The 15580-nt window shown below is 38.7% G+C and overlaps 1 protein-coding gene across 1 annotated transcript in view; it reads right to left on the bottom strand.

The window, feature by feature from the left end:
• RHOBTB3 (Rho related BTB domain containing 3) overlaps positions 1–15580 on the bottom strand; it is a 56163-nt gene that overhangs the window by 17368 nt on the left and 23215 nt on the right. Inside the window, exons 7-10 of the mRNA XM_037530700.2 lie at positions 12798–12910; positions 9743–9863; positions 4671–4844; positions 1966–2132 (exon numbers count right to left, since the gene is read on the bottom strand). Of these exons, the coding sequence (XP_037386597.1) occupies positions 1966–2132; positions 4671–4844; positions 9743–9863; positions 12798–12910 (575 nt within the window). The remainder of the gene's footprint in view (positions 1–1965; positions 2133–4670; positions 4845–9742; positions 9864–12797; positions 12911–15580) is intronic.

Here is a 15580-nt window from a genome sequence, read left to right as displayed (position 1 = left end):
GTTAGAGTGAAAAAGAACTTTTAAACTTAATTTGGAGGGTAGTTAGTTATCCCAAGCTCAATGAATATATTGCAAAAAAGGGATGACTCAGTTTTTAAAAAGTTGTTTTTATCCCTAATATTAAAAATATATATGCTCTTAAGACTTAACTATGAGAGAAATAAACTTTAAAGTACTCAAGGAGATAGCAAAATAAGAATTCATTTCAATGAATTCTTGGCAATGCCCATGAACATTTGTATGCTGATTAGTGAATTCACCTCAGTCCAGAGCTGAGTTGTCACCTGCCACACAGTCTTTCCTTGCCCCATTACGTGGCTCCGTCTTTGCATATTTGATGTAGACAATGTTGTCATAATTTTTTAATTTCATTTGTCAAAGTTGATAGGGGTAGCCAATTTGTTGGATGCCGGATAGTATTTTACAAAGGCCTAGTAATTTATAATGACATATCAAAAATATCCTTGTGAAAAAGACTAAGAAGGTTCAGTTTATCAAGATCAGAATGCATCCCATGGGCCAGGCTACCACAAGTTCTAAAACCCGTCATAGGATGGTGGGTTAAATGGTAGAATACCCAAGGGTAGGATGACCCATCTGGATAAACTTCCTTCTCCCAAGAATAAAAGAGAGGGAATGAAGTAGATTTTTGCCTGGGACAACATCTGAGATTTTAAGAAAGCAGACCAAACTTATGTATAGACCTAGCCCAATCTTTTGTCAGATTCATATTCTAGGGTCTTTGTAACTGTAATTACCCATGATTAATTTCATTGTGTAAACTCTGCTTCCTAGAATGTGAAGCAATACTATTTTTAAAACAGAAGCTATCTGCAGCCACTGTAGCACAAGTTCGATCTCCAGCCAGGGAGCTAACCCACATAGCACAGCAGACCTCTCCTGTCTCGACTGCTGCTCCCTTCAGCAGTGTATTTCAGTCAATCCGCCTGTTCTGTTCCCTACTCTGTCTCTGGTGAAACCTTTTACCCCCCCCACCCCACACCTCTGACCTGTACCCCAGTTCTTGTATGCATAAATAAATATATTTTTTAAGGATTTATTTATGCATACAAGAGCTGGGGTACAGGCCAGAGTTGTGAGGGAGGGGTGAGAGGCTCCACCAGATACAGAGTAAGGAACAGAACAGGCAAACTGACTGAAATACACTGCTGAGGGGAGCAGCGGGCAAGAGAGGAGAGGTCTGCTTAGCCATGTGGGTTGCTCCCTGGCCGGCTGGGGATCAAACTTGTGCTGCAGAGGCTGCGGATTGCTTCATAGTGCAGTACTTAACCCCTTGTACCACCAGGGAGGCCCAATAAATAAATCTTTAAAAAATCAAACAAACAAACAAAAAAAAACCAGAAGGCCCTGCGATTAGAAGAGGCCATAATAAACATGGTACACTGTAGTGACTCTCAACTTCCAATATTTTTCACTGAAAATAGAGACATATTAACAAAAGGTGTTCTGAAAGGAATAATAAAGTAAGCCAGTATCTCCTATATATAACTAAAACTTCAACACAAGTTCATGAGGTGAATGAATGAATGAATGAACAACTGAGTTTGGCCTAACCATCTCTATGAATCAATTCTGTCATTTTCCTTTTAGGAACTCCAAAATGTGATTATTTAGGGGAAATTCAATGTAAACTTGATTTCCTATAATGCTGATATGACAAAATGCAGCACCACACTCATGGGACTCCAATAAGAGCTGCCATTCAGCTTTAAAATTCCATATTGGCAAACTTTGCGTCCTTAGAAAAGCACTGCTCAGAAACTCTAGGTTTGCAAATCACCTAGCCACAGAAATGTTGTCAGGCCACTATTATCTCCTTTAGCCAAACTGCCAAACTAAGACACATGCTAATATATCTCTTAAGAAACAGAAATTTTAAGAGTATTTCAAAATTTTATAAGATTTTTAAAAAAATCATAGAACTAGATTCACAAGGTCAGTTACCTTGGCTTTTTTGAGCAGGTCCACAATATCAAGATTCATGGCTGCCAGCTCCCTGCTGGGCATGCTCTGCAGCTGAGTGATGATGAATAGCTCACAGATGTGCTGCAGTCTGGATACCTGGTACATTTCCGCACAGATCAGGAGACACATGGCCTGGAAAATGCCAGCTGATGCAAGAAGGGAAATAAGAGAAAATGAACAGTAAAACCATTTCTATTATGACCCAAAACAACAAATTGCTAATTATGTCATCCACTGTAGAATTCCTAGAAAACAAATTTTAAGGGTGAGTCAGCATTCTTAGCCATTACTCCATTCTGAAAGAATTCATTTTAACCATCATAATTAGAAGTGCATCTGTTCATTGTTTTGGGAGTTTCATAGTCTGACATTTTAAAATTCTCCAGAGGAGATTCTACAGTTGCCCTTAGTAATTTCAGGACTAGGGGGTAATTCTTTATGCTACCTAAACTAAATCCTGGCAAGTTTTCTTTTGCTGGCTTTAGTCTTCAGGGTCTTTTTGTTTTTATTGTGGTAAAATAAACATAATAAAGTTTACCACTAACCATTTTTAAGTGTGCAGTTTAGTGGTATGAAATACAATAACTCCAAATTTTTCCCTCCTCCAACCACTGGCTAACATTCAAGGTGCGTTTAAAAAATTTTTCTCCTATAATTTTGATTTTTCGTGCAATTCTTTTTTATCCCTCCTTAAATTCCTTACATTCCTTTAGACTAAGTTAGAAACCAAAACACTGTGAATGATCTATATTTCACATAATGAAGAGATTACCATTCTGTGGTTTTCCCAATGCAAATATTCCGGTATCTAGCATAGTTTTTTGACTACTATTTTTGACTCATTTCCCCCATTTCTTTTACCAATTTTTAAGGTGTTCTGTCATATAATTACTATTACTTTTCAAGCATTTTTTCAAATTAGCAAGATAAAACATAAAATCAGAAGCTTCAGTTATTCTAACAGGAAGATGATTGAGAAATCAGACTGCCATTCCAAATATGGTCCATTTTCTTTAATATACAAATTTGTTATTATTGAAATAATAAAGTAAACAATAATTTCTCTGATAAGAATCAATGTTTTCACTTATAATTTTTTACTGGGGTGTAACTTATATGAATTAAAATTAATCATAATTATTTTCAGTCTACAGTTCAGTGGCATTAAGTATTTCACATTATTGTGCAACCATCACTACTATCCATTTCCAGAACCTTAAAACCCCTAACTGAAACTCTATACCCATTAAAGAGTAACTCTACTTTCCCACTATCCCAGCATCTGGCAACCTCCATTCTACGTTCTGTCTCTGTGAATTCGAGTTGCTCCTGGTCCCTCCAATAGGTGGAATTAGTGTTTGTCCTCTTGGGGCTGGCTTGTTTCACTCAGCAAAAGGCTTCAATATTCATTGCTGTTATAGTGTATGTCAGAATTTCCTCCCTTTTTCAAAGCTAAATAGCAATCTATGATATGTATATGTCATAATGTGTTTATCCATTAGTCCACCAAGGGATAATTTTTGGCTACTGTGCATAATGTTGCTGTGAACATAGGTACACAAATATCTATGTGAGTCCCTACGTTTAGTTATTATAGGTACAAACTTAGAAGTGCAAACAATGCTTTCATTTTTGTTGAGCAAAAAAGGTATGCCAGTCTTTGTAATTTACTCCAAAACACTCTATAACTGGTTGTCAGAACTGAATTCAATTTAACAAGGAATTTTGGTTTTGGAATTTCTAAAACCGTTCACTAGAGGGTGCATGACTTGTTTAAAACTTAACAAATGTAAGAAATCTTCATAGTCTAAAAATTAAAAAAGTAAATCTGAAAAGAGATATGGTATGAAAAGTGGGTTTTCTTTTATATTTGCTGGGGTGCCTGGTCAGGTTCTATATAGTCCAGGTCGTAGGATCCTGGACTAAGGCACCAGGAGTTTATTCTAGTTCTATTTGTGGTGGGAGCCATCTGGTGGCCAATGAGTGAAGACCAATCAAAGGGAGCTTCCATGCCTGCATCCCAAGGCTCCAGGACCTTGGAAGGAATTTGGCAATTTCTCCAAAGTGCCTCCACTTAGAGGAACCCCACAAGATCTGTTCCAATTTGTAGCTGCTGTAGACGATTGGTTCCAGATCAAAGATAGTCCTAGACCAGTGAATAGACAAATAAATCCTACATTCCACTGGGCATTCTAAACATCTTAGGAAAAGTGTTTGGGGAAGTCAGCTTTAGGGCAGTCTAACTTTAAAAGAAGTTAGAAGAAAGCCTAAAAATGATCTACATATCCTGGGCTAGAGAGATAAGTGAAAGTGCCTCAATCATAAGCTAGAGCCATAAAACCTATCGCCCAAGCCTCTTTTCCATGGAGTCTCTGCTCCAACTTGCAGAATTAAAGCAGCTGTCAAGTACCACAAGCACCTCTTTTTCCAGGGTACCTACAATTATCACCAAGCTGTTCCATGCTGGCTGGGACATGTGAACTAACCCAAAAGAGGAACCCAATCTCTGCTCATCCACCTGAACTGGCTGAAAAGTCATTACTGCACCAACACCACCTCCACTTACTTAGTACATTCCATGATGTCCATCCTGATAAGCCTTAAAAAAAAGATTTCATAGAAATCAAATGGGTAACAAGGAAAGAAAGAATGGAAAGATATTATCTAACATTTATATTGCTAACCTGGGCAACAGGAGTCTGTGTAGAGGTATTCTAAGAATGACAAGAAAGTCTCTTTGGAAACACCATAAACTGGAATCAGAACACTCTTTGCTTCCATGTAATTCCCATTAAACATGGCTGCCATCACTTCACAACGGGCCACCAGGATGGCCCTGTGGGCTGGCACTGTCGTACCTGCAAGGTTCAAAGGGGAAACAAAGCTAAGATAAATCTGCAGAATTGTTATGTTGGCAATATTCCTTCTAGCAAGAGTGGTACTACAATAGGCAATGCTAACTTGATATATAAAAACTGGCAATAATCCAGAGACTTTTTAGTTTTAATTGAAATAAGAGTTCAAACTTTGGCTTTGAAACCAACCATTTGCAAGTTAGGCAACTATTTGTTACTTAGTTTATTTTTCCTGAAGACAAACACTAAATTAAATATTTTATTTCCATGTTTCTGTAACAAAACATCCTTTCTAATTGCCTTTAAATGCCACCACCCACTTCTACCCATGTGCTACCCAGAAAGCAACATCATTACCTTTCTTGGCTAAACAGTCCTGGCCAGACTTCCTTATCAGAAACAGGAAACCGAGAAGTAAACTATCATGGAGAGGCAGTTCATAGATCACAGCAGGAAGGGAGAGGGTGTTTCTTGTGGGTTGAGTCTCAGATCTTATGGAAAATTTGGAAGGGGATGACCTAGTCTCCTGCTGTCTCATCAGCATGCTACCTTCCTCCTGGAACCTCTCTTGATTTAGTGAACAATGCCTAGTTCTGGGAAAGCCAGAACTACTTTAAATTTTAAAGTTCATTAAGCTAAACTGACTCTTTAGTGAGAGCTTGCTAATAAAACAACCAGCTACTGCTTCATCACACCAAGGCAGCACCAAATGGGACACATGTGGCCTGGAATCAGGAGTGCAGAAGCAGTTCTCACCTCTTCAGGGAACTATGAATCCACAGAGAGCCAGCAGCTCAGTCTAAATCAACTCAACAGACCATGATGGAGCTCTACTGTGTTTGATATTGAAGATATAAAGATGACAAAGATGAAGCGACTTCTGCTTTAGAGCTGTCAGCTTTTAGTTTAGTAAGACACCACAGTCAGTGTGAGTGATAAAGTTGCTCTCTTCCAGAAAATTCCATTAGCCACTCTCTCTGCTTGGCTAGACAATCAGTAGCCCTAAAATCTCATATTTCTTTGGGTCATATATTCTGCTGTAAAATATTTATAATTGTTGGATTCTTCGCCTTCTTTAAACCCAAACAAAACCTCTGGCTTTTAAGAGTTCCATCTATGCCCAGTGGCTTTCTCAAAAACCAACAATCCCTCAGGAGCCACAAGCAATACCCTACACTGCCAGTTCTGAGCTTAGTGCCTGGCACGGTGATTACACAGACATCCCTCCTGCAGGAGCAGGGAGAAGCTGCGCATTGGCATTTGGATCAGGTGGGTGGCGCCAACACCAGCTGACAGACACCCTCCTACCTCCACTGTTCCCCTTCCCCATCTCTTTGCTTTAGGCTTCATGCTGTTACAGTGACCGTGTATGGGGAACAGCCAGTTTACATAGTTCCATATATATTTGTTTACAGCCATTAACAACAAATTGAAACAGGTAACACAATTTGACTTGTAATTTTAAAGTTCTGAAATCTTAAGTGGAGTACTTTGAAAATCAGACAAAGAAAATGAAAAGTACGGTTTACACAAACTGGATAACTTATCATCTGAATTAAGCAGAGGGATGTTAAGGCTGGCCAAAAATACCAAATGGACAGTAGATGGAAAAGGAATTTGATAAGTAGCCTTGGAATTTTAACCAAAATTTTTCCACTGATGATGTGGCTACAAGAGTTACCAAACCAGCAACAGAACAATCAGTATCTTAAAGCATATTCAGAGTCCATTTCAAGCTCAGAATTTAATTCGGAAAACCATTATAACTCCAAGTAAAGAAAACATCAACTTCTGCTTCTTACCTTTTCAGACTACTATTCAGACGAGGTAGTGAGGTGTCTGAAAAGCCCCCACCATAAATTTCTCCAACCCGTTGTTTTTATCAACAACCTTTTCTGCAACATATTCTTGGCAAACATTCTTGGGCTGTTTTCACAGCTGACCCTTGTAATTAAAGAAGCTGCAGGGCCCTGCCTCCAAACTGGTTAGAGCCAGAAAATAAGGCTGCACAGAATGACCAAAAGTGACACGCAGTAGTAGGGGCATTCATTATAATGCTACAATATCCACCTTTGGGTGGGATCTGGCTCCATTGTCCAAACATGTGCTACATGATGAGGCATGTAGACGGCAACTGTGCAGGTACCAGAGAAATCACCCTGGACATACAAGAAGGAAACTGCCCCCTTATGAAGTAACCTCTCTTTGCTTCTCACCAAAAGGGCCTAAACTCTTGAAACCCAGCAAAGGCTTTGATCCCCTCTTGGAAGGGGATTCCTGGAGCTCTTTCTCGTGCTCTCTCATTTACAACTAACCCTGATGCTCTTGCCTCCACTTGTCTCCAGTTCTCATTGCATTTTTTTTTAACAGGAGATGGGGTACAGGCCAGAGGTGCAGGAGGATGAGAGTAGTCACCAACACAGAGTGAGGAACAGAACAGGCAGACTGACCGAAATACACTGCTGAGGGGAGCAGCAGACAAGACAGGAGAGGTCTGCCGCGCCATGTGGGTATCTCACTGGCCAGCCAGGATTGTACTCATGCTGCAGAGGCAGTGGAGAGCTTCACAGCCCTGCACTCAACGGACTGCAGAATGGAGGGGAGGCCCCATCTCACTGCATTTTTGAGCAAGGGTCACGCTCAAAAGAGATTACTCTGTTGTTACAAATTGTTTGATGGTGAAACTGCAATATAATACCTCAGTAAAGTCACATTTTTTAAATTGTATATAAACTGTATGAATATATAAACAATGTATAACATGTGCAGAAAACAAAATGTAGCATTTATATACTAAGTAGCAATAGGGTGGAGCTGAAGAATTATTGGAGGGTGGACTTGTTGGAATTTTCTAATTAAAGGGGAGGGGAAGACATCAATTTTCCAGCTAGAAGATAAACATGCTCTTTGAAAATGTCAAGGCCTAAAGTATCTTTCCTCTGTGGTATTTAATTGCTACACTTTCAAGAAACTTTTCTTAAAGAGGAGTTTGAAGACAATCAAAATTAAACAGCCCCAGGTTTTCAGCTGGGGAGGCTACAGAGACCAGAGTAGCTACAAAGCATATAACTAATTTCAGCTATTGGTGGGGTCATGAACAAAAGGGTCCATTAGCAGAATTATGGAAGAAAAGTAAGAGATTATGAAGAGAAAGGATTTTCCTATTAATATCACTGTTTAATTTCTTTTCTCTCTCTTTTTAAAAAGGATTTATTTATTTATACAAGCACTGGGTACAGTCAGAAGCACGGGAGGGTGAGAGAATTCACCAGAGTCAGAGCGGGAAACAGAACAGGCAGACTGACCAGACTGACAATACACTGCTGAGGGGAGCAGCGGGTGGCAGGAGAGGTCTGCGCGCGCCATGTGGGACCCTTGCCCAGCGTCGGGGATCAAACTGGCGCTGCAGAGGCTGCGGGCAGCTTTGCAGCCCAGCGCTCAACTGCTGCGCCACCAGGGAGGCCCTATTTCTTTTCTCTTAAGGTAACATATTTTCATGATCGCATTGCTTTTGAGAACTTTTCAGCTGGCTACACTAACAAAATGTTTGACATCAATGTCTCCTATGCAAATTATAAGCAGGTGTTAATTATTCCTATGCAAATTGTTTTTTTTTTTTTAAGATTTATTTATTTGTTTGTTTGTTTATACAAGCACTGGGTACAGTCAGAGGTGCGGGAGGGTGAGAGAATTCACCAGAGCCAGAGTGGAGAGTAGAACAGGCAGAGTGGCCAAGTACACTGCTGAGGGGAGCAGCGGGCGGCAGGAGAGGTCTGCGCGCCATGTGGGACCCTCGCCCGGTGGCCGGGAATCGAACTGGCGCTGCAGAGGTTGCGGGCAGCTTCGCAACCCAGTGCTCAACTGCTGCGCCACCAGGGAGGCCCCTATTCCTATGCAAATTGTAAGCAAATTTGGTCTCATTTTCCTTTTTCCAAATTATTTAATGGTGCTTCAAAGTCACTCTTATTGTCCCATTCTCAGTGTCCCAAGCTCACAACGCAGACAGACAGAATATCAGAAAGCACTTTGGAATGTTTCCAATTCACTGTCTTGGCAAGTGGCCAAAAATAAAGATAAAAATGAATCTTTCAGTTTCTAAATCTTTAAAGTTTTTAAAATACATGGCTACTAGCTGCCATACATTTCTACCATATTATTCAAATTATGGCTTCCTTTTAGTAATAGCCCATGTGAAGTTCTAATTAAGTTCTACTTAATTGAGATGAAAACAACTGCTAGCCTTCTTACATAATTGAAAGGAATCTGACAACTCATTTTAAGATTACACCTTTAATATATTAGTGACAAAATTATCCAAGCGATTAATCGATAATGGGCATTAATACAGTTCATCTTAATTAAAATTAGGTAGCATTCCTTTTTTTTATGGAGATAAAGCAATTCTCGTTTGCTTTGGTGATAATTCCCTGTGAGGAATAAGAAGCAATCTCTATGGATGCCTGATGTAAGCCAGGCATGACCCTCAAATTATGGATACCTTCTTTTGCTCAATGGAAAGGAAGAGGGTTGAATAAAATAAGCTAAAGGTAGTATATTAAAGAGGCTGCTTTTAGATGATTCAAAAAAATAGGCTCGTAATGAAATACAAACAAAAATACATAATGGAGCTATTAAAGATCACCCCATCCCTTACTAGCCCCTAAAAGTTAATGAAGCATATGATAAGGGGAAAAACCCAAGGAAAATACAAACTTTTCTTATTGTAATAAAATGCTTAACTCTCCTTAAAGATTCTGTTGAAATTCAGATAGTGGTAGTCTGTGTCCTGCAATAGAGAATAGTCACTTCTTCATTCAAATGCTCAATCTTGAAATAGAAAGTTTAGGTAAGAAAACAGGAAATAAAAATGATCATAAAATCCTATGACAATTGAAACATACCTTGTATTTCGAAGACAACATCAGCAAGCATGGGTTTATTAAGGAAAAACTTGAGGGAAGTGTTATAAAACCACAGAGGTTTTCTGGCTTGATATGTCTTGCAATTCCTTAGGCAATTAATCTATAAGGAAAGACAAAAGTACAAGGAAAAATGTTGTAGAGTGTGTTTTGATAATATATACGGGCTGGTTAGGGAAAGTGGAAAATTGGACTAAATGACTAAAGAAATAATGACGATCTTCTCGATGGCACCTCACCTGTGATCACAGCTCTCATGGGAACTTACCACATGTGCTACCTGTCAGTGAGTGCCCTACACTCTGCAGCGTGAGTGCAGTGACCTGGAGAGGCAAAAACTCCACCCTATGGCTGAGAAGCTGTGGGATCCTGAATTCCCAGGAGTTTTTGTTAACAGGAAATGGACAACAGTCCAACCTCATAAATGCCTTGTAAACTACATTTACACATAATAACCTGCTTATTTCTTCACTAATTAATAAAGCGCATGCAGAAAAACTTAATTTTTAATTCAGAAAAAATACATATATTCTCATCACACTTTATTCTCTACTGCTTTCTAAAGCAACACTAAACTACCCGAGGGTTAAGTTGTTTCATCTTCACCTTATCTACAATCTTCTTATCTTGAATATGTTTTGTACCCACAGCTGCTGGAACTACAGTAGTCTGTAAAAGGCTGGATCTCCCATCTGAGTTCTAAAGGCCCTCATCTGCCACCACCCTACCTGTGATATCACACTGCTGCTTGAGCTTGTGGCCTCCAGTAATAGTGCTTCTGCCTGACCTAAGGGTCTCCAGCCCTCCCCTGCTCCCCACTAGGGTTGGGGTTCTTTGTTTACTCTTTCTGTGATCTTTTAGACATTCATTTCTTCCAAGAACAGAAGCCCCGCCCCTCTCCCCCTCACCTATTTCCCATGCTGAATCTCAGAACCACAGTCTAGGTCAGAACTCTGACCTTCTGGTTAGTTAGGGAATTCAGAAAGTTTTATCACTAAGAAATAATCAAGCACATGACTTGGTAAAAATAAAGGAAACCTACCCCCTGCTTTTGATTAATGTACTATGATGAAAGTTAGAATATTTGATGAGAGGGGGAGATACTATCCTTTCTCACAAGGAAGAAGAAAATACACACTAAAAATTATATCCACAGGCAGACAGAGAAACAACTGTGATCATACAAGTCCTGATCCTATAAAGTACATTCTCGGATCCTATACACAGTATACACATATTAATATACATCAGAGAAACCGGTGGAGAAGATTCAGGTGACTGCCACACAGAAAGGAGAGCAACAGTCAAAACACATTACAGAATTTTAGAGTGTGCAGGGGTTTTAGAAATCATCCATATTATCCTTCATTTCATAAAAGTCTTGAGAAGACTTGCTCAAAACCAGAGAACACACTCACAATTGACACATACATTTCTTGATTCCCAATTCAGTATTACATGCCTGCATTGTACTCAATGAATAAGAGACCCTTATCCTAGGAAAGCACCGGAAGAGTGACTAGAACTCTTCACACCTCCTCTGTGCCAAGGGCAGAATTGAGCTCAATATTATGGAATCATGCAGCCTCCCAGCCTTGACTCTCCCAACAATAATTCATTTCATTTTCGATACTCACGGAATGACTGTGTTCAGAATCAGGAACCAAGGAAAGGCTCAGGTTTAGAATAAATGGTAATACTTCTGTTCTTACCATTTATATAGGGGTTACAAGTTCTATATCATGAATACTAAGAAGATGTTCCTTATGTATTAAATACATATGTATAATATAAAGATCATGAATCTATACAAGCAAGGTTCTCTTGTCACCTATGCCACAAACTTGAAAAAAAATGGAAGGGCAAAAATTTATTGAGCACAGAAATGCACAAATGATAGGTGTTTTCAGTGATTCATAACTAAATTATTCTAAAGAAAATTTGAAAAACAGAGTGCAGGTTTATCACATTTCTACGAAAGCATTATTTATCTGAATTCTATTGAAAAGGAGCTACCATTCGGCCCTGTCACCTATAAGACTGGAAAGCATCTGAATACTTGCTTCATGCGCTATCAAAACAGAAGAAAGGTCTTGCTCCTTAATCCCATGTTACTTTGTTAAAAAGAAAAAAGACCATTTTTCAAAGAATAGTCAGAAATTTTCATTAAAAGCCAGTAGTTTTACAACATTAACTTAAAATGCTGGTAATTTAGGTTGTAGAATAGACAGTCATCTGTATAAAAATTAAGAGAATAATCATATTTTTTTCTATTTAGTATAAATCTATATTCTGCTAGGCATTGCATACAACTTACCTTTTTATCTATTGTAGCCAATTTGTTTATCACAGAATCTGAAATAAGAATATACTGGCTAAATTTTGCAATGTGGGCATCCTAAAATTTAATAAATTTCTTTTTAAAGCTCTCATAACAGACTGTACAATCTAAGATACTAGAATTTTAACACGTCCAAGTTTATGATCATGTACCAAGTCTGTACTTTTATAGCCTTTAAACCTAATAAACCTAATAAACCTATAATTCTGAACCTATATTAGATGAGAAACTGATCTTTAACTGTCCATCTGATCATACAGATTTCTCAGAATGCTTGAAAAAGGTACAGACTTGCTCCTGAATCCTATTTGGACTTAATTTTTGATGAATGAGAAAGCACCCACTTAAACAAGCTTAACTGTAACTTGACAAATTCAACAGCTCTTCATTCTTGACATAGATTGCATATTCCCAGAGGTTTATGGGGATGTTACCAAGGATGGAATTCATAAATCAGCATTTTAAAGACATGACTCACACACAGTTGAATTCTTATGTGAATTAAAATCTGAGGCAGTGAGAAATAAATGGTGTTTATGTTTAGGATATTTAAGTGTCAAAAATATGCTTAAAGAAAATATTTATATATTAGTGATTCTTCTCATGACTCAGCATTATTTTCATCATAAGACATCTATCAGTTACATGTAGTTCAGAGAAACTGTGAGTGAACCAACTTGCAATAAACTAATTTACCTTTCCTGGTGTTTTTAAAATGCATTTAACTTTCTCAATTACATCTGAAACATCGCCAGAATCTTTCAATTTCTTCCTGATATCTTCTTCCAATTCTTCCCACTGAAAAGCACCTGCAAACAAATGAATATATGTTATATTTCTTTGTTAAATCAGATATTAATGTTTGTTCTTTTTTCATCTTTTCTTTTAATTTTTCTTTACCGAAGATGACACTTTCAGAAATCACTTCCACAGTTTGTCAATTTTTCTTTCCCAAGTGCATATCCTTGTAATGACACAAAAATGTTAAAGCTAATCTGAAGAGTCAGATGGGTGATTCAGTGATTTTCAGGCCTCAGGGAGACATTCCTGCAGCACCTGCACTCTTGTGGGTCTTTGAAACTTCTCACCTGGCCTTCATGATTACTGCAATGTGTCCTGGGGAGATGGGAAGAGATGTCCTGATTTATAGGATTTGCTGTTTCTGTGTTGTAAATACTCCCATCTTGCTCAAATACAAGCCATCATCATGACATTGCAGAATCAGGAGAAATAAACACAGTCGGCTCTCATGAGCTGCTCTAATACACGACTGCTTTGCCTATCTTTAAAAGCTCTTACTCTGATTTCATTGTCAGCTCCCCTTCCTCCTCAAATTCCCAAAGTTGTGTGGTCTACATCACTTGGTTCTCCTCTTCCTGGAAGAATGATTTTTAATTTAGAGATCACATACACTATCACAATCTGATAAATTCTTTGGATCATCTCTCCAGAAAAATTTCCATGTGCACATAGACAGTAAAGTTTGTATAAAAAAAGGTCAGGAGTTAATGCAAAAATCTTTTAGGTCAAAGAGCTTCAGATCAAGAAAATATACTCTAGGCCAGAGATTATCTACTCTGTGCCTTAAATTTACTGGGAGATCTTTTACTAGAGAAGGTCTCATCCTCAAGTTAATTAGAAGTTCTGGAGCTGGGGTCCTGACATAAATTTTAAAGACTTCCAGGTGATTCTAATGTTTACCAAGTGCTAATGACCTCTGTTCTTCCCTTAGGTCTATAACGCATTGTCAATACCCTGGTAGGAAGCAAAGAGTAGGTGTAGGCATTTTTGACTATTTACTCTCATATGCTAAAGGAAATCACAGATATTATTTTTTTTAAAGCTTTATTTATTTGTGCATACAAGAACAGGGTACAGGCCAGAGGTGTGGGGGTATGCGTGAGAGGATTCACCAGAGACAGAGTGGAGAACAGAACAGGAAGACTGAAATACACTGCTGAGGGGAGCAGCGGGCGAGTCAGGAGAGGTCTGCTGCGCCATGTGGGTAGCTCCCTGGCTGGAGATTGAACTTGTGCTGCAGTGGCTGTGGATAGCTTCATAGGTTGCATCTTAACTCCTTATGCCACCAGGAAAGCAGACAGATATTATTCTTAAAAAGTAAAATCAGGGCCTCCCCGGAGGCACAGAGGTTGAGTGCTGGGCTGAGAAGCTGCCTGCAGCCTCTGCAGTGCCGGTTTGATCTCAGGCCACCGGCGAGGGTCCCACATGGCGTGCAGACCTCTCCTGCCGTGCCCACTGCTCCCCTCAGCAGTGTCCTCCATCTCTCTGCCTGTTCTGCTCCCCGCTCTGGCTCTGGTGAATTCTCTCACCCTCCTGCACTTCAGACTGTACCCAGTGCTTGTATAAATAAATAAATCAATCTTTTTTAAAAAAGTAAAATTATAAAAAACACCTACACAATAACTCCATTCATAAAATTATTGGAAAGCAAGCAAGCATCAAATCTAAATTTATGGGATTGGTAGCAGGTAAATACCTACAAGCTGCAGATCTGTTTGAGAACAGACATAAAAAACCCCGTAACAGGATAAAAGTAAGATTAGTTCATAAGGGCAATATAATGAACGTTTTCATAATTTGAAATGCTAATCAAATCATCTTTAACACTCCTAATAAAGCAGTAATCCTCAGACTGGGGTTTTCTTTTTTTCATATGGTGGTGAGAACATTTAATGTGAGCGCCACGCTCTTAACAGAATTGTAAGTGTACAGTGCAGTACTGTTAATAGGAGGCACAATGTCATACAGCAGATCTCTAGAAGTTACTCATCTTGCATAACTGACTAGGATTTTCTTTACTACCTTCTCAAGATTTATTTGCTTAGACTCTTAGAGAGCATGATGTACTCATGTGTACTAAGTTGTGTTTTCAAATGCAGTGCAGAAAAGAGCATGCCACTAAATCATTCCAAAAGCTGGAGAATACTGTGCAAACTGAAGATGAAAGCTTGTTTCCACATACTCATTTACTCTGGAAGCATTTCAACAAGTGATGTGAAATTCTAAGAGCCATCTGTGGCAGGAAGAGCTCGAAGCTAAATTCTTGAGGCTCTTAAAAATATTTCAATTCCTAACCATCTGAGATGTGTGACTCAAGAATCTGCAAGCATAAAGACTGTATCTAGTATTATAAGAATGTGACAAGTAAAATCCATTTAAGGATTACTCTATAAAGACCAGGAAACTGGCCTTATTTTCAGACTACTTCCCCTTCAGCATTATTCATTCTCTAGTAGAAAATTAGCATGTGCAAAACAGACCAACTTTTACTGTATCTATTTACTCAGAAATTTGCATAGGAAAACAAGCTGACGCCTTACAGATAGGTGGGAAGTGCTAACCACACTATTAAACAAGCCCTTCCCAAATGAGGACGAAGTGTCCATGTTGACATAATATATACAAAATACCAAATGCTTAAGAGATTTTTCAAAAGTATGTTATTTAAAAAGAATTAA

This window comes from Talpa occidentalis, unplaced genomic scaffold, assembly GCF_014898055.3.
Source record: "Talpa occidentalis isolate TD23 unplaced genomic scaffold, MPIMG_talOcc4v2.1 talOcc4.6, whole genome shotgun sequence".
NCBI lineage: Eukaryota > Metazoa > Chordata > Mammalia > Eulipotyphla > Talpidae > Talpa > Talpa occidentalis.
Note: the sequence above shows the minus strand (reverse complement) of the source record. Positions and strands in the feature narration are given on the sequence as shown.